Here is a 20,439-nt window from a genome sequence, read left to right as displayed (position 1 = left end):
CGGGACATGGAGGAGTTTTGTTTGTGGTCACCCTTTACAGGATTAAGGCGGCTGGCAATAGATCAAAGGCGTCCGGCAATAAACAGATTGATAGATAGTATTGTAGGTAAGGTGAACAGATTAACGACAACTGAGAAAAAAAAAATAGGCGTAAAAATCTTGGGAATACTGAACAGGGTAGTTTCGAAGTGGTAAAGGAAATCGAAAGATAAAATGTTTTCAGAAGGCAATTAACAGAGAAAGTATATGAGAAGAACTACAATAAAAGACATTTAGAGATCTTGAAAAAGCGTATAACAAAGCGAACATGGAGAGTTATGGAAGGTGTGAACTGTGTATAAAGTGGAAAAAAATGACAAGAGCAGAGAGGATGTATGGCAATAGAGTGTATGTGTGGAAAATAGGTAGATGATGTGCGTTGAATAATTATGAATGACTGGATTTAGACTGAATATACGGGGAACAGAACTAGGATGACGTTGGGTACAAAATTTGAGTGAGTGAGGACAAGTTAAAGCCTTTCACCTGTCCTGCAGGTATGTGTGGAGAAGAGGCGGTAAATGATGTGAAGATGAATATATAAATGAATAATTAGAGTTAGTGATGAAAGAACCGAAATAAGATGGCGATGAGTACAATTTGAATGAGTATAATTTAAGGCATTTGACCAGAGATTTTTGCAGGTATGTGTGGAGAAGAGGCTGTAGATTATGTGAATGAGTCAAGTTATAATGACTTTGAATATATGAGAAAGCAGAATTAGGATGTAGCTGAGTACAATACACGAGACAGAGACCAATTTATGCTATTTGACCTGAGATTTCTGCAGATATGTGTGGAGAAGAGGCAGTAGATGATAGGGTTGGCGGCTGAGTTGAGAGGGGCCAGGGACTGGATGAAGGTGGCCACTGCAACGTTGGTCGGGGACTTAGGCACGAACCCGTACACTTGTAGCAGGTCGAACACGATGTAGGGCGACCAGCAGAGGACGAACACTGCGGCAGAGACGGTATGTCGGCTGGATGTTGTGCGGTTAGGGAGCGGTCAAGAATTTTTACGTTCTTTTTTCCCAGCTAAGAAAAACGTCAGAAGAAATTGAGAGTTTTATATAAATTTAATCAAGGTATTTATGAACCAAGGCCTATAATTTCTCTGTTTACCCCATCCGAACTTAGGAAGAAAGTCCAAAATTAGCTATGATATCTTTCCTTTCTTATATACCAGCTAAGAAAAACAGCAGAATAAGAATGACGTTCTGTACCCATTTCAGATCACATTTATGATTCACTGCCAATTTTCCCTTTGTTTTTGTAATTAGAATTTATCAGTGACTTCGAAGATTGATGTTGTTTTACTTTTATGTCCTAATGTGTAAAACACACACACACACACACACACACACACACACACACACACACACACACACACACACACACACACAGAAAGAGAGAGAGAGAGAGAGAGAGAGGAAATAAATGCTCAACTACATCAATTAAACCCACCTGTTAATGACCCACCTGGCTTACCTTTCCCCGTGTTTGCGTCATTACAACTTACCAAAGACGATAACAAGCGTCATCTTCACTGTTTTGATCTTGGCTTTGGGGATGAGGCCGCGGGAGGAGGCTCGTCGGGTGTCCTCCTCCCCACCACACACCCGCAGGTCACCGTCTGGGGGAGAGGCAAGGGGGCAGGGGTTATTACAGGGCAGGGGAGGTCAGGGCAGGGGAAGGGAGGAGCAGAGTAAAGAAGGGGTGTATAGACTATTTTAGAACAGCAGGGGATGGCAGGGCTGGGCAAGGTAGAGGAGCGTGAAGGAGGGGTGCATAGTTTATTTTTAAAGACAGGACAGAGGTGGGAAAGGCAGGGCAGGGTATAGTAGGGCAGGGAGTGCAGAGTGAAAGAGAGGAACATCGATTACACTAGGGTATGGCAAGGCAGGGTAAGGCAGGGCTAGGTGAGGGAAGGGCAGGGCAAGGCAGGGCAGGACAGAGCATGCATCAGTAATGACAATGAGATATAAGTCATGGCTATAAATGCATTATGAGACGACAAGTTAATTAAAATCATACACACACACACACACACACACACACACACACACACACACACACACACACACACACACACACACACACACACACACACACACACACACACACACACACACACAGACACACACACAGACACACACACACACACACACACACACACACACACACACACACACACACACACACTTCTCTCTCTCTCTCTCTCTCTCTCTCTCTCTTTCCCAACCCAAAGTGCTCTCATCAATTAACCACTCATGTACTGATTCATTCACTTACACTTCTCTCTATTTACTTTTTCGTTCCCACACTTTTCTTTCGATTCTCTACTTATTTTTTGGTCCGCGTATTATCTTATACTTTACATCCAATAGTTACTTCTTGGTCTTTGTTTAGTACCAGTATATTCTATTAGGTCTTTATACTTTCTTCTCGGTCCATATATCTAGAGTTTGGTCCAGATGTTTACACTTTGGTCCACAATTAACTTCTGGGTTCGTACATTTACTTTGGTCCATATATGCTTATTTCTTGATCTATACTTCTATTTTTCGGTCCACATGCTTCCACTTCGGTCCATTGGTCTACATAATTTTTGGTTGATATATTTTTTGGTCTATTAAATCACACTTTGGTCCATATATTTATCCTTCGGTCCAAACGATCCTACACGTTTATTCATACACATACACCTGGGTACACATAAATTCCTAGCTCCCTGGTCCACGCATGTACCCTTAGGTCCATCCAGACTTAGCTCATAAGGGTCTGATTTTGAGGGATGGTTGGGGTTTATTGGCCACGTTAATGCCGCTCAGGGTAGAATAACTGGCCTGCTTTGCCTTTGAACTCTGGAATAGCGTAGCCCAGGGATCCTATTCTTCTGATGAGGTAATACAGAGGTGAAAAAGTGATTGACTGATGGTTACTTACTTCTGGGACCTATCGCCTTGGTGCCGACGGTCATAATTTTACTTTTCGACCAGATGGTGTAGACGATGATGGCGTAGCAGGCGGTGATGATGATGGTGGGGAAGACGAAGACGGTGAGGGCCACTAGGGTCATATACACCTTCCACTGCCACGCCTCGGAGAAGTCGATCCAGCACTGCAAAACACCTGAGAGGGGAAAATAAAGGTTAAATATGAGTCTGTATAAATAGACGTGTGCTTTTTAGAATATATACAGACGAAACCGTAAGAGTCGAAATTTGGAGTGTTGCTAAAGTGAACAGGATTGAAGGACTTTGCCTCCAAAAAATCTTAGTGTGTGACTGACAGAATGGGCCAGTTCAAGAGATGTTCCAGTGTCTAAATATACGGTAATTAAACTCATCTGCTCCCATCTCAATATGTTTAAGTCAGCCCTCTAAATACGGCCGTCAGCCCTCTAAATGCGGCCCTGTCACCCCTCTTAATACGGCCCTGTCACCCCTTCAAATACGGCCATGTCACCCCTCTAAATACGCCCCTGTCACCCCTCCAAATACGGCCCTGCCACCCGTCTAAATATAGCCTTGTCACCCCTCTAAGTATGGTCCTGCCACCCCTCTAAGTATGGTCCTGTCACCCCTCTAAATATGGTCCTGTCACCCCTCGAAATACTCCCCTGTCACCCCTCTAAAAAAAAACCCTGTCACCCCTCTAAATACTCCCCTGTCACCCCTCTAAATATCCCCTGTCGCCTCTCTAAATACGGCCGGGTCACCCTTTCTAAATACGGCGTCATCCCTGTAAATAAATCGCTTAATAAATCCATGCCATCGTTCTAAATCCAGCCTCTCATCTCAAATTAAACGCTTGAATCTCACGCCAAATATAAACGTGAAATATGTGCGTCTCGTTTTTTAGGCCAGTCGCTAGAATATGGCTCAGCTGATGATATATTTTTACATTATTTTGTTGAAGCTATTTTTGTATTAGGGTTATTTATGTATACCTTTTTGCCTTCATTAGTACGGTTACCTCACATTTCACACCTGAATGAACGATCCTGAAACTGTGAATACGACTTCTTATCTTTATCACTCTCTTCAGTCATGCAGCAGCCCTTCATTTCACAGCCTATCCACAGTGAGTATCAAAGGGACAAGATAAAATAAAAAAATGTTTTGGTTATGATTAAAGCTTTCAGATTACTATGACCATTTCTCAGCTGCATGAAGTGGTTTAATGTCACTGGGATTAGGTTGACCCACGCAATGAGAGGGATGATGGTGACAGTTTAAAGTTTTTTCCAGTCTCCTGTGACTGAGCCTTAGCTGAATAAAATCATGTGGTACTACTTAGAACTAAAAGAGGAAAAAAACTATAGACGACGCTACTCTTATTATTTATTCTTTTCTTATGCGTTCGACTCTGAGAGGTTTAGCAGTTAAGAAGGATTGCTTGTCGTAAAAATTGGCTAAAATCTATCACGAATGCATCAGATGCCGCCTCACGCGCCTCTTCCGGCTTATATGTGTTCGAGTCGAGCTGGAAGTGGGTGTCATAAATTCCAAAGACACCGGTTTGCATGAGTGTGTGTGGTCATGCAAGAGAATTCCTTAATTAGGCAGAGTGTGGGCGCCATGCGAGATTTTTATGTACATGACCGAAATCTCGTGAGCCAGTGAAGTTCCGGAGGCTAACACCTCTTCTTGGGCAGTTTATTTTGATGGTTTTCCCTTAGCCACCTCACTCTGCTGACGTACACATCCTTTTATTCTTGCTAAATTCAGACGTCCATATTTATTTTGGAAGAGATTTTTTCGACCTAAAGGTGTTTCATAAGGTGTTTAATGGATCGCTTAGTACGAAACGTCTTTCCTAAACAGAATAAAATTGTCTGGAGGTAGCAAGAATAAACTAAAAAATCCTTATTGATGCTGTTAATAAAATCCTGTGTGTAATTCTTTTAAATATCTAAATGCTTTACATAATTAGCCAATAAAACAACAAAAGCACTCAATATGCAAGGACATACTACTATGGAAGGAATGTTAGAGACTCCTTAGCCCACGAGACGAATTAGGAAAGCTTATTAGAAAGAAATAGTTCCTCTGGTGGGGGAAATACCTACACAATATTTGATAGAGATTATTTCAGTTTTCTTTACGAGACGGAACACTTAGACAGAGAAAAAAAATATGTAGTTAAAGAAATGACCTTAATGACGATAGATTACTGTACGAGTTGATGAGTATAGTTATCCAGCTCACCGTCCCACACAGTTACTTACCTACGCACTCACCGTTTCACTCACTCACTCACTCACCTTCCTTCTCGCTCACTTACCATCTTACTCTCTTAATCATCTCACTCATTCACCATTTTACTCTCACTTACCGTCTCACTCACTCCCATACTCACCATTTCACTGTCTCACTCACCTCCTCACTCAGTTATTCACTCACCATCTCGCTCGCTCACTCACTTACCATCTTACTCACCGTCTCACTCACTCCCAGACCATTTCACTCTCTCCCATACTCAACATTTCACTCTCACTCACCTCCTCACTCAGTTATTCACTCACCATCTCGCTCGCTTACTCACTCACCATCTTACTCACCGTCTCACTCGCTCACTCACTCACTCACTCACTCACTCACTCACCGTCTACTGAGGCCTCCATGAAGAAGACGAGGCTAGGGGAGGCGAAGACGGCAGACAACAACCACGCCACCACTACCAGCCGTCTCGCCCTCCGCCCTGTACAGTAGGTTAGTCGAAGTTAAGGTAGGCTAGGTCAGAATAAGGTAGGTAAGGTTAGGGTAGGATAGTTAGGTTAGGGTAGGTTTGGGTAGGTAGATTAGGTAGTTGGAATATGGAAGGTAACGTTAGGGTAGGATGGGGAGGTAGGTTTGGTTAGGTTAGGTGATGAGAGTTAGATTGTTAGTTTCTGTTAGGTTAGGTTAAGTTAGTTTAGTTGGATTAGATTACATTGGATCTATGTTGGGTTAGGTTAGGCTTTACTGGGTTAATTTAGGTTAGGTAAAAGATAGATAAAGATATACAGATAGATGGATGAACTCGAATGACTGAGTTGATATCATGTGTGACGGCTTGACCAACAGGATAAACAGATAAACAGACATGAATAGAAATGTAAATAAATAGATAGGGAGATAGAGAGGATGGGTTAGATAGAGACAGTCAACTAGACAGATAGATAGATAGACAGATAATTAGAATGATACCGATAATCATATAAATACAGTAGAATCAAAAGGACAGACAGACGTAGATAGAGAGAGATAGACGAACAGACATGCTGACATACAGACAGATTAATGAACTCACAGCTGCCGGAGAAGTTCATGGGGTGTGTGATAGCGTCATAACGATCGATGCTGAGAGCCACGAGGACATATGTGGAAGAGTATGTCACCACCACCTGTAAAAAAAAAAAAATACAATTAGTGGTATTGTGCGGAGAGACAGACAGACAAAGAAATAGATAGATAGGTAGACAAACAGACGTGCAAGATCAAGAGAGACAGATAGACAGGCGTGGGGGAGAAAGACAGACAAACAGGCACACACATAAAACTTGGGAGAACTGTCACCAACACCTGCAAAGCCAATACTTTTATCATCAGGTAGTGGAAGTACATGGAGAGACAGATAGATAAAGAGACAGATAGAGACAGATCAGACAGATAGATAGGCATGCAGGAGACAACTAGACAGACAGACAGACCTGGAGGAGAAAGGCAGACAGACAGACAGACAGACAAAAGCAGACAAACAGACAGAAGCAGACAGACAGACGTAAAGCAGACAGAAAGACAGACCTAGAGGACATCACCACAACCTGAAAATATAAAACAACACATTTATTTAGTAGAGAGAGAGAGAGAGAGAGAGAATCTGAACAAGGTCAAGTGGGAGAGGGGGGAGACTTAGCCCTTTGACTGCTTATCGCGAGTAAAATCGGACTAGGTAAATATTGTTAATGGATCCTTACTCGACTTTAGTCCACGGCTTGGGAAAAATTCTGGGCCACACTACTTTGACAGCTATCGAGGAGGTTTGAAATGGGCGCTCATGTGCAATTGACTTTCAGGTGGCCTTTGCCATCTATTCCAATGTAAACATGTGACAAGTCCCTCCCGCCGCCCCACGCTGCGGGTGCATGGGATGGTACCCCTATTCCACCTCGGGATCCACCTTCACAGGTAAGTTACGTACATAATACTATTACTGATGAACAGTGAACAACTATGGAGCAATATGATGTATGAAATAATGCGATGTTTTGTGCAGCAAGAGAAATGTGCGTGATTATCTGCAATCCGCTGATCACCTCTGTAGCATACTGGAACTAATACTGAAATCAGATTGAAGAAACTCTGTAATAAGTGCTGGGCAGGAAATATCTTTTAATAGGATGCATAAAGATATGTGTACATACGCTGGTTAATAAATGAAGGCATATAAGCTTGTTGTATCAGAATACATATTTGCCAGGAGCCTCAGCTGTTGTCACCCGCTGTTGCAAAACACAGGAAGACTGCACCCTTTCCACCTCAAAACCTACCTTTATTGATAAATTACTTAATATATAACTGCTAGAGCAGGAGTCCTACAGTAATAAATATGCAGCTGAATGCATGATATAATTACACTGATGATGAACAGTAGCTGGTAAATTATTTTTTTCAGTTTTATACCGGTATGCCTTAATTATGCCACATATTCTTACATTCATATATTTTTAGTGTATATGATGCTATACAAATATAGTGTGTTCTTCATTATTGTCTGTTTCTGCAATTATTATACCGTATGCATTCTTTGACAAGAATTTACCACACATTTCAGTCACTATTTGATTTCTGTAAAATTTTTCACCAGCGTTTTTACTATGTTCCAGGTGCTTTCTGCAATTATTATATGCATTCTATGACAAGAATTTGCAACACATTTTAGTCACTATTGTATTTGATATCTGTATTATCACCAGCGTTTTTATTAGGCTATGTTTCCAGGTGTCAGACGCACAACAATTGTAAAGTGATGATTTTTGTGGATCTTTATAATTACGGTAACATTTGTACTTCTGGCAAACTCTGAATATCATTTAAATGCCTGCTGTCAATTTTTTTATTTGTTTACAAAAAAACGAATGTTTTCAGTGAGAAGTATTAAATTTTGATCTTATTTACAGTTTCAAGCATTTTCAGTGTTATATATTGAAACTTCATGGCCAGGTTAGCTTAGGAAATACCAAAAAAAATATAAAACAAGTACTGGATACATTCCTTTTTTGGTGGAAAAAGGAACCCTTTCGGGAACCACCCGGAAATCGCGTGCGGTAGTCAGATGGCTAGGATGAGGTGAAGGGATGGAGTGGAGAGTAATATCTATGAGAGTGGAATGAGATGAGGTAGGGCAGCCTGATGGTGAAGGACAGGGCGACATGGAGACGATTTGTTCATGGTCACTCCTGGATTATGGCAACCAACAATAAGTAGATAATGAAAATAAATGCATGCCTAATGACCGCACAAGTCATTAAAGGAAAGAATAGCTTGAAAAAATAAGGTGGGGAAGTTCTGCGACCTCCACGTCATCCAGAATTATAAGCTGAGTTGAGAAGTTGTACGCTTAGAAACTTGTGTAGTGTATTCAAGAACGCTGGCTAACATTATTTTATTTAAAAGAAGAACTATGCATTCCCACTCATCTAATGTTAATACACGCTGAAATTTTGAGAAAAGCCATAGCCTATATTATTTTTTCATATGACACAGTTTGAAGTGGTTAAAATTTTCACATTCATGATATACTTCTTTCTCTTCTCGCCATGTCTTTATGCTTTTATTCAGCATAGGAACGGGATTACTGAAGGCTCTCTGTATCCCCTGAAATTCCTGGAATCTCTCATCTTATTAAAATCGTGTACCGTAGCGAGAATATACAACAAAGATAAGACAGAAAAGAAGAAGGATCATGTTTCTTACCTGTGCAAATCTGACTGCTTTACATCCCAGATTTCCAGCGTGCCATGACACCGTACTCTTCCACACGATGTCGGTGAGAACACTGATCAGACCCACGGAGAGATCTAAGAGAGGGGAAATTCGGTATGAGTCCATGTTAACCTTGGAGAAAATGTATACTGTAATGAGACTAAGATACCCCTCATGCGCGTGCATGCAGAGAGAGAGAGAGAGAGAGAGAGAGAGAGTCACTGAACAGTCTGCATCAAAAGTCCTGTTGCCTCCTTTTTTTCTTTATGAAGTTTGACAATCAGTCTTCTGAATCCACAGCAAAGAACACAGATGACACTGATTTACAACTAAAAATAAAGTCACTAGTGTCGGTTGCTTCAGATTCACCTCACTGATCTTCGAAGTCCACGGAGAGACAAACAGGAACAGGGGAAAAGGATTTTTTTTTATGCCGACTGTACCTTTAGGGTGAAATCTGGCAAGTCTGAATTGTAGAGTTTTATGAGTGTCACCCTATCACTTCGAATGATGTTTGCCGCACTCGGAGGGGTCCAGGTATTATGGGGTGAATGTTGAGGGGTGGTGGTTATTAACAGTGTGTCTGGCGTGTACTTAAAGCGTGTCTGGTGTGTATCTGAGGTGTGTGGTGCGCATCTGGAGTGTGTGATGAGTTTGTGTGTATATACATGGTTTGTATGTAAATAAATGTACAAAAATTCTATATACACAGCTTAATCCCAAATCTTTTTCTAAAACCCCATATATATTTTTACCGCCCAAATTTGTATTGCCCTTATAGATAACTTTTCCCAATATAAATTTTTACCAGCATATCTGTTGGCTTTATATGGAATGCTTTAAAAAAAAGGAAAGAAAGGAAAGAAGGAAAAAAGAAAAGATATACGAAAGAAAAATTGAGAAGCAGGAAGCATACCGAGAAAATGGTAAAGTTATCTTGATATCATTGGTAACTTTTCTTTCTTACTTCTCACAACATGTCGATCCCTTTGTGTGTGTGTGTGTGTAAGTGTGTGTGTGTGTGTGTGTGTGTGTGTGTGTGTGAGAGAGAGAGAGAGAGAGAGAGAGAGAGAGAGAGAGAGAGGCGGACCGACAGACAAACAGAAAGCCAGACACATAGACAAATAAAGAAGTGCACACACACACACACACAAACACACACACACACACACACACACACACACACACACACACACACACACACACACAGAGTGAGTCTGGCTTTAGATCGTGAACTAATCTAATCCTGCGAGCCAACACATACACAGACAAATTACCATGAACAGCAATTTTACACTCCAACACTCAGCGCTTTCCACTCCATTGCCTGGGAGAAGGAAGGAAGGAGGGAGGGAAGGAGAGAAGAGAGGAAATGAGGAGGAAAGGAAGGAGGGGAGAAATGATGAGGAAGCGGAGAGAACAAAGAGGGAAGATGGAATGGGTAGAGAAAATGGAGGAGAAGAATTGAACTAAGAGGAAATAAAGGGGACGTGAGAGAAAAGAAACAAGACCTAGAGAGAGAGAGAGAGAGAGAGAGAGAGGACGAATGATATGAAGAGAGGAAGCAAGAACGGAAGGTGAGAAATGGGGGGGAGGAGAGAAGAGAGAAATAAGGGAGGGAAAAAGAGAGAACGTAGAAGAGAGGGAAGCATAAAGAAAAAGAGAGAATGTGGGAGTTATGAAAAGATGGAGAAGATCTGAGACGATAGAACAGAGTAAATGAAGAAAACTAAGACAGATAGCAAGATAGAGGAGGAAGGACACACACACACACACACACACACACACACACACACACACACACACACACACACACACACACACACACACAGTGGTAACGCTCTCGCTTGCCATCTGGTAGACGGGAGTTCGCGCCTCGCTCAGGTTGCGAAAAGTTTCACTGACGAAGTGGGTGGTTACTGTCCCCCTTGAGCAAGGGGACGGGTGTGTGAGTGTGTGAAGGTCACAGCCTTGCCCTTAGATCGGACTATATGAGCTCTCAACTCCCTTCCGGGAGGGTAAAATGCTGACGATCACGACCATCAAGTGATCCTGACCGACCCGGTGAATTACACACACACACACACACACACACACACACACACAGATGCATGAGAGAGCAAAGGAAGGAAAGGAGTAAAGGGGGACAAAGTTTGAAGAAGGAGAGGGAGAGAGAGGTATTCATGAGAAGAAGGAAGAAGGAAGGAAGGAAAAGGGAAGTGACGGAGAAGGCAAGAAATAAGAAGGCAAGAAGGAAAATACTACAGAGAAAACAAGGAAAACGAGAGAAGGAATTAATGATGGAGAGAGAGAGAGAGAGAGAGAGAGAGAGAGAGAGAGAGAGAGGACAGGAATGAAGACTGAAAGGAGGAAACGAGAACAGGCAGAAATTATGAGAAATACTGAGAAAGATAAAAAAAAAAAAAATGGGTAGCTGAATAAAAACAAAAAAAATTAAAATTAAAATGATCATATGGTAGATTTTTATGACTGAACAGCACCAGAGTAGAATAGGTAGAAGTCAGGAACCAGAAAAATATAATAATACGAGAACCAGTTGAAAAAATACTAGATGAAATGTATACCTGGCTTCGTTCACTCTCCAATTAAGCTTTCGATGTCCTTGTCGCTGTCGTGCAGCGTAACTATCAGTAAAAAATAAAATGAAAATAAAAAAATATCAACATGGTCGTCTGTGGGTGGTAGAAACATTTTTACAACTGTCAGTGTAAAGAAAATAAAGAAAAAATCACGCACTCCTCTCGACAAAATAAAAAGAAGGAAAAACACCAAATCCTCTCAGTAAAAAAAGAATTATTGTAGACTACACCAGTTCCCGTCAGTAAAAATGGCAGAATCCCCTCACACACACACACACACACACACACACACACACACACACACACACACACCGAGCCAGAAAAGTAATAATTCTTGTTTACCACTGGATAGTCGTGATCTTCGTTCCCGTATCGTAAACCCATAACACCTTTAATTTAGCACCAGGTACCGGTATCGTAGTACAGGTAAACGAAAAAACATAAACATGGTGTACTGTTGCAGACACTAATACCAATCCACTTCATTACGATAAATAATAAGTGAGTGACCGATAACTTTAGAAACTTGGTGGGGCTGTCTTCGGAATCCTCCCAGATTTTCAGGATAATGTGTAAGAGTTTCATAATTGTTCGTCTTAAAAGTGGAGAGATATTCCTGACCCCAACTTTACATGCTAAAATTTCCCTCCTTCAGTAAGGCAGTCAACCGTTCCTCTTTCGGGTGATGAGGGGGGAGTTAAGGGACGTTTATTTCGGCAAACAGAAGAATTGCTCGCCATATCGGTGCCACCACATGAAGGCGTCTCTCTCTAGCGCCTGTGATACGGCATACATCAGGTGGTGGAGTTTTTTGTCTTTTGCTGCATATTTAATGTTGTTCAAATGCAGAATAAGACAGTGCTGCGGCTCTACATCCTTTCCATAGCATTTCGTCGTGAGTTGCACCATATCCTTGAATGAATCTCCTGTTGCTGCTTAGTTTTCAGTATGGAGGGATGATAGACGCAGATCAAATTAAGAAACAACACACACACCACAAAGCCAGTCAGGAGACAGGACGTGTGTGCCGGACAATCCCCAGGTCCTGTCCTCCCCACTTACCATTTATTAATCAGTCCATACCCCACTGACCGGGCTAATGTATGGCCCGGCCTGCACATCTTCGAACGAACGAACGAACTAAGAAACAAGGTAGTGTGCACTCTCACCTTTATATTTAATAAACAAAGCAGTGTGCACTCTCAAATTAGTGTGCTCTCTCCTTCATGAAATCAATTAGTGTGCAGTCTTGCCTTTATATTTCATCATTGCTGCACGCAATTCAATACCCCGATCCCTCCCATTCTGTAAACTCTTCACAACTCTCTTCACTTCTCCCATTATTACCTTCTCTGGCAGTAATTCATGCGAGGAGAACATGAAACAGAAAGCATATACAGTATTAGAGAAAATATATCAGAGGAGTGGAAGAAAGTTGTGACTGTGCCGTGTATAGAAGTCGCTGAAATGAATAAAATATTAACGTGGAAAAAGCTTCCTGAGTGTTCTGCGTTTGTTGTGGGTCATGTAAAAAAAAAAAAAAAAAAGGCATACGGAAACACAGGTAAACGAAAAAACATAAACATGGTGTACTGTTGCAGACACTAATACCAATCCACTTCATTACGATAAATAATAAGTGAGTGACCGAAAACTTTAGAAACTTAGTGGGGTTGTCTTCGGAATCCTCCCAGATTTTCAGGATAATGTGTAAGAGTTTCATAATCGTTCGTCTTAAAAGTGGAGAGATATTCCTGACCCCAACTTTACATGCTAAAATTTCCCTCCTTCAGTAAGGCAGTCAACCGTTCCTCTTTCGGGTGATGAGGGGGGAGTTAAGGGATGTTTATTTCGGCAAACAGAAGAATTGCTCGCCATATCGGTGCCACCACATGAAGGCGTCTCTCTCTAGCGCCTGTGATACGGCATACATCAGGTGTCTTAATGTCTAATGGGTAATGAACACTCCTCTATAACCAGTACAGCCACCACACCACCACCTCCAATATAACCACAAATACCACCACACCACCACCACCAATATAATCACAAATACCACCACACCACCACCACCAATATAATCACAAATACCACCACACCACCGCCGCCATTACCCCCACCCACCTGTTAGGGCCAGATTAATCCTACCCTTCTTCGTCCTGAACAACATGAACAGCATACTACAATCACCACCACTACCACCACGATCACCATGACCAGCACCACCATCCTTACTTCGCCACCCCACACCACCACTACCATCGCCATAGCATTACCATCATCAACACTGCCCCTCATCACAAACACCTCTACCACCATCACCACTCTGCAGCCAAAATTACGACTCTCCTACCACAAGCACCACCACCAACAACAACACAACGATCACTACTCTCACCACCCACGCGATAAAGAAGTTAATGAAGTTAGTAATAGTCTTCCTGAGCTTGGACAATATAAACATCACACAGCCTTCAGCACCGTCACCACCACCATCCACACTATCATCAGCAGTACTACCATCCCCATCACCACTTCCCTACCACTAAAATCACCACTCTATCACCACCACTGCTACATCTACTGTCACCACCTCAAATCATTTACCAACATCACACTCCCCTACGACAATGAGTACTACTTCCCCTACCACCACCACCATCACCACCACCCACCTGCTAAAGCCAGATGCATGATGAAGAAATTAGTCCTACTTTTCCTGGTCTTGGACAACATAAGGGCTGCGAGGACTGCCACGTTGCCCACCACGATGCTGATGAAGAGAAGCCACAGCACCGTAAACTGCTCCGTCTGTCGAGAGTAGAGAAGAAAAATATAACCCACGTATTCTCTCCGTTTTGCACACACAAAAATTAGCCGAGAAAAATTGACAGTACCTATGGCCAGAAAATATTCAACAGCGACAGCACCGTGAACTGCTCCGCCTGTCGATAGAGGAGAGGAAAATATTACCCACGTATTCCCTGGGTAATGTAATATGCGGGAAAATATACCGAAGGGGATTTCATACACGTATTGCTAATAATTTTCTTCATTTTGCTTTCTTGTGTTCCGTATTAACTACACGCACGCGCACACACACACACACACACACACACACACACACACACACTCTCTCTCTCTCTCTCTCTCTCTCTCTCTCTCTCTCGCCATCTTTCCTCCTGTCTCTTCGCCTCCATTTATCACGTTTTTCATCCTTCACTCCATCACCGGAATTGCCTTTACCCCAAAGTATCTCTCCTTTCATCTTTTCCCTCCCTTCTTACTCCTAAATCCATCTTTCTTCAGTTTGGTTTCCTTTCCTTAATCCCTGTTCTCTCTCTCCCTCTCTCTCTCTCTCTCTCTCTCTCTCTCTCTCTCTCTCTCTCTCTCTCTCTCTCTCTCTCTCATGAAAAGGGATTATTTTATTTTGGGACAGGAAGACAGCGCCTCCAATGCAAGTGCAAACTCACCAGCCTGCCTGTGTATCGTCGTCAATCGCAAAAATCAATAAAGTCTACGTAAACCGCAATCCCTGTTTCATGGCCAGATTCTCGAGCAAAATAAAGGACCGGTGTTAGTTCGGTGGTTGTCGTAGTCACCTCCCGTTCTGCAGTGACTTGATTGAAGTAGTTACGGGCAGTATGTCTTTCCATATGTTTGTGCTATGAACCCTCACACAAACGCACGCGCACGCACGTACAGAGAGAGAGAGAGAGAGAGAGAGAGAGAGAGAGATTAAGGAAACAAAACAAATGATGCTGGTCCAAGGAGGAAGGAGAAGGGATACATCTCTCTTCGGTAATCGTGACAGTATGTTCGAAATTGCTCCTTTTGTCCAGGAAGATTAAGACCTGTTTTTGTTAACCCTTCCACATTCGTCTTCCATTCCTTTTTGAGAATACATGAATATTAAAGACAGCTCACTTTTTAACATCACACTCACTCTCACCTCTAACAAGACCATTCCAATAGAAGGGAGAACTTTGAGGATTTTTCCCCTCACTCGTCTTCGGTTTCGCATTTTCCCTTCCCATTTCCTCCCTCACTCTCGCTCTCTCCTCACTCCCACTTTCGCTCTAATAGTTTCCTTTACACCTTCACTCTCATTTTCTCATATTTACATTCTCATTTTTTTTTTTTACTTTCATATTCTCTCATTTTTTTCATTTTCATTTTCACTCGCTCAGTTTTCCTCTCATTCATCATCATACATTTCCTCTGACGTTTACATATTCTTCTCACTTTCGCCTTTTTACATTTTCCTTCTCACTTCCTCATCCATTTTCTACAAGAGGCCACACTAGCAAGAGGGATGACTAAGATATTTCCAGTTGCTTGCCCTTTATCAATCTTGCGAAGTTGGTATCATTTTCGGCAACTCGAACTATACCGCTGCCCTAAATTCAAGGCTGTGTGTGTGTGTGTGTGTGTGTGTGTGTGTGTGTGTGTGTGTGTGTGTGTGTGTGCTTTAACTCTATCTATCTATTGCCAGACGCCTCAAGCCCGTTTGGGGTGGCCACAAACAAATCGCCTCCAAGTCGCCTTGTCCCCCTCCATTTCACTGCCCTGCTTCCAACTCACACCCCCCTCTCTCAAATACCTCTCCACCCCATCCTCATCTCATCCTCGGCCTCCCCCTCCCTCTTCCCCCCTCCACCTCACTCACATACACTCTCTTCGTCAGTCTTTCACCCTCCATCCTCTCCACATGGCCAAACCACCTCAGTGTGTTCCTCATAACGCTTCCTATCACATCCACATCCACACCACAACACTCCTTTATATCCTCATTCGTCAGCCTGTCTCTCCATGTGACTCCACAGGCTCCTCTTAAATAACTCATTTCCACTGCTCTCACTCTTGACTTGTGTCCTTCCAACAACGTCCAAGCTTCACTTCCATACGTTAGAGTTGGTATCACAATACTGTCATGTAGTAACTTTTTCACTTCCATGCTCACTTCCCTGTTTCTTGTCACTGCTTTCAAAGAACCAGCAACCTTTCTTCCCTGCTGTACCCTTTCAAGCACTTCACCCTCCAGACCTCCATCCTTACTCATCACACTACCCAAGTACTTAAACGTACTCATATTTTCCAATTCCTCACCATCCAACCTCGCTGTCCATTCACTGACTTCACCTCTCTCAAAGACCATCACTTTACTCTTCCCTACAATCACCTTTAGATTCCGTTTCTTACACACTCTCCCAAACTCATCCACCAAGCTTTGCAGCTCCCCTTCGTCTTCACTCAACAACACAGTATCATCTGCAAACAACAGTACAGGGAGTTTCCAAACACTATCCTCTCTCACCAGGGCCACTCCAACATCCACTACCCTACGAGTATCTTGTATCTTATTTATTACCCCATCCATGTACAGATTGAACAGCCATGGAGACATGACAAATCCCTGTTTCAACCCAACTTTCAAAGAGAAAAATTCCGTTAGTTCCCCATCCACACGCACTGCAGCCTTCACACCATCGTACATACTCTTCACAGCATTCAACAACTTCCCATCTACTCCATATATTCTTAACACTTTCCACAATCCTTGTCTATCCACCCTGTCATATGCTTTCTCCAAATCCATGAAAGCCGCATACTACTTCTTTCCCTTCTCTAGAAACTTTTCCACTAAAGATCTAAGAATGATTATCTGATCTACACAACGTCTTCCCTTCCTAAAGCCTCCCTGTTCTTCTCCAACTGTTTTCTCTATTCTTTCTCTAACTCTGTCAGTAAGTACACTTTTCCTATTATACTAAGAAGACAAATGCCCCTATGATTACCACACACTTCTTTTTCCCCTTTTCCTTTGTACAAGGGAATAATTATACCTGACTTCCAATCCTCCGAGACTCTACCTTCCTCCCAGGCCAATCTGCACATCTTCCACATCCATTCTACTACTATCTCTCCCCCATGCTTCAGCATTTCACCACACACTCCATCAATTCCTGGGGCTTTCCCCGATTTAACTTTCTTCATTGCTTCCACAACTTCTATCCTACTGATTTCTTCCTGTCTTCTCACCTCCCTCCTTCTCCCAGCCATTCCCCAGCCACTTATACTCGCATTACTTCCATCCTCTATGTTCAACAATTCCTTAAAGTGTTCTCACCATCTGCTCACTTTTTCTCCCTTCTCCACAAGTAATATACCATTTTTATCTTTCACTCCCCTGCTAACTTCACTTCCACCCTGTCTTACTCTTTTCACCTCTTTCCAGAACATTTTCTTACAGTCCCTCCACTTTACACTCAAATTCCTTCCAAATTCCTCATCCACTCACTTCTTACTCTCTCTTACTAATCTTTTCACCTCTTTCTTTCTACATATAACTCTCTCTTCCGCCTCTCAACTTCTTCCACGCCCCTATTTCTCATCCATTCATTGTATGCTTTCTTCTTTTGTGCCACAGCCTGTCTCACCTCTTCAGCCCACCACGCTGTTCCTTGCACCCCCCTCCGTCTTCACTTCCTTCCACACACCACATCACATGTTGCACATATTTCTTCCGTAAATATCCTACACACACCTTCCACGTCTCCCATCTGCTTCAATTCATATTTGCCCAATCGTTCCTCCACTTCTCTCTTATACTCTGCCTTTTTCTCATCCTCTTGTAACCTTTCCACTCTCCTTGCAACTACTCCTTCTTCTCGTCTTTCCCTTCTTCTATTCCTCCAGCTTACTTGAATCCTAATTCTGGCCACCACCAAGTAGTGGTCAGAAAGTCCACTCCCCCAACCTCCTAGGTTATTTGATGAATTTAAATGAAACTTCCCAGATGGGTTAGTCGGTATCCTGGGAATTTTTTCGCCATATACAAAATTCCTATCATGATTTTTTTTTTTAGGTGTGACGGAATTTAGGGCAATTATGGCTTCGATATATTGGTACATGTTTTATAATTGCAACTGCACAATAAGTGCGAATAAACTTAAAAGGACGCCATCATGAAAAAGGGAGTTATGGAGGTAGGGAGAAAATGTAGCCTAATATTATGTTCTTGTATCAAGCTCATTTCTGCTGATAAATATTCCTGAGCCGTAATACGCTGTTAATTTTCCCCGCTCATGGATATAAAATTTCATCCAGTATTTTGTCTCTGCCTCCCACTTTCGTCTGCAGGCTAATTATTATGCAGTGAGAGATGCTTGGTATGTTTGTCAGTCCAGATACACAAAAATTCACCTAATATTTCACCTCTTGTACCTCTCACCTCTCTTTGCTGGCTAATATTTCCAGGCAGAGGCTTAGTAAGTTTTTCTGCCCATAGATGATTCTGTGTAATGGTCAAGGAGGAGAGTGGCGGACATGGCTTAAGTGTGAAGTAGAGGCACTGAAATAAGTACCCTAGCTTTTGTTCCCGATTGTACACTTGACTTAGCTGTATCCGAAAAACGTCATCCTCGTATCTTGACATGTGGCTCCTCGGAATTCGAATCCACGCACGTACAGTCCATGACCTTCCCCCCGACTGGCACCTTAGACCACTAGACCCCCTGGCGTCCTTACCCCGGATGTGCTACCCGGAAAAAGCCACACTGGAAGTCCAGAACCCCTTCAGACCTGTGACGTGTTTTCTTATTCTTGCTACCACCTGACAACTTTATTCCGTTTTGGTGAGACTTCCAATTGGAGGAGACAGGTGGCCTTAATAAACATAGACTTAGCAAACTCGTTGAAGATTATAGACCACGTATTGCGGAGAGGGACGCCTTCGTGTGGTGGGGTACCTATATAACTGGGTGGTGGAGATGCCCGGTTAGACAAACGTCCCACTGCTCCCTTCCTATCCCCCTAAAGGAGGATGGTGGACTGCAGAAAGGCGGTTTTGGTCTGTAGTCCACTGGGTTTAAATTTGAGATGAATCTGGGGCGATCACTACCACCACTACTACTACTAAATCATTCCTAAGTTGACTTAAATCACTCATAGATAGCAAAATTTCAATTTAAAAAAGCCATCAATATGCAAGAGCTGAGGGTGGATATCAAACTACCCCTCTTCATGGATTTACACAAGAGAGAAAGCCTCCAGTGAACTCTTGGAGAAACAAATCTATGCGCGGCCGACACTCCGACCGGGGATTTCTAACTACTGCGCTCTCCTGAAGGCTGCTTAATGAGGGACGGCATTTTCTTTTTTTCCGTATATTTTCCCTGTATTTTTCCCCTGACTTCTTTTTTTTTTTTTTCCCCGCGCAGTGGAGGTTCAGTGCGAATTCTTTTCTCAGGGAAGTTTGGGATTTTCGGTGTGTAAAAGTGTTTGGATTTGAATGGGAAACTGCTTGTGCCTGGCCATAAGATCTCTCTCTCTCTCTCTCTCTCTCTCTCTCCTGATTTAATATTTTCTAGGCAAGTAATCTCCATACACTCTATATAGTACTTTTTCCTCTCTATCTCAACCCTTCATCTTTGTATACCGTACCTAAAAACACTGCTTCTTTTCTTTTCTTTTGTGCTAAATAAGATGATGATGATGATGATGATGATGATGATAATAAATATAATACAAATGATGATGATGATGATTATGATGATGATGATAATGATGATGTTGAAGATGATGTTGAAGATGATGAGATGATGATGTACGATGATGATGTTGAAGATGATGATGATGATGATGATGTTAAAGATGATGATGATATTGAAGATGATGATTAAGTATAATGAAAATGATGATGATGATGTTAAAGATGATGATAAATATAATGAAAATGATGGTGATGATGATAATGATGATGATGATGATGATGTTAAAGATGATGATAAGTATAATGAAAATGATGATGGTGATGATGATGATGCT

At 42.3% G+C, this 20,439-nt stretch overlaps 1 protein-coding gene across 1 annotated transcript in view; it reads right to left on the bottom strand.

The window, feature by feature from the left end:
- LOC145408973 (cardioacceleratory peptide receptor-like) overlaps positions 1–20,439 on the bottom strand; it is an 83,416-nt gene that overhangs the window by 10,711 nt on the left and 52,266 nt on the right. Inside the window, exons 2-8 of the mRNA XM_080279549.1 lie at positions 14,286–14,421; positions 9,002–9,105; positions 6,336–6,429; positions 5,649–5,744; positions 2,985–3,170; positions 1,558–1,671; positions 815–995 (exon numbers count right to left, since the gene is read on the bottom strand). Of these exons, the coding sequence (XP_080135675.1) occupies positions 815–995; positions 1,558–1,671; positions 2,985–3,170; positions 5,649–5,744; positions 6,336–6,429; positions 9,002–9,105; positions 14,286–14,421 (911 nt within the window). The remainder of the gene's footprint in view (positions 1–814; positions 996–1,557; positions 1,672–2,984; positions 3,171–5,648; positions 5,745–6,335; positions 6,430–9,001; positions 9,106–14,285; positions 14,422–20,439) is intronic.

Source organism: Coenobita brevimanus, chromosome 79, assembly GCF_032717465.1.
Source record: "Coenobita brevimanus isolate Jiangsu-jjx chromosome 79, ASM3271746v2, whole genome shotgun sequence".
Taxonomy (NCBI): Eukaryota; Metazoa; Arthropoda; class Malacostraca; order Decapoda; family Coenobitidae; genus Coenobita; species Coenobita brevimanus.
The sequence above is the reverse complement of the archived record's forward strand: the minus strand, read 5'-3'. Positions and strand labels throughout refer to the sequence as shown.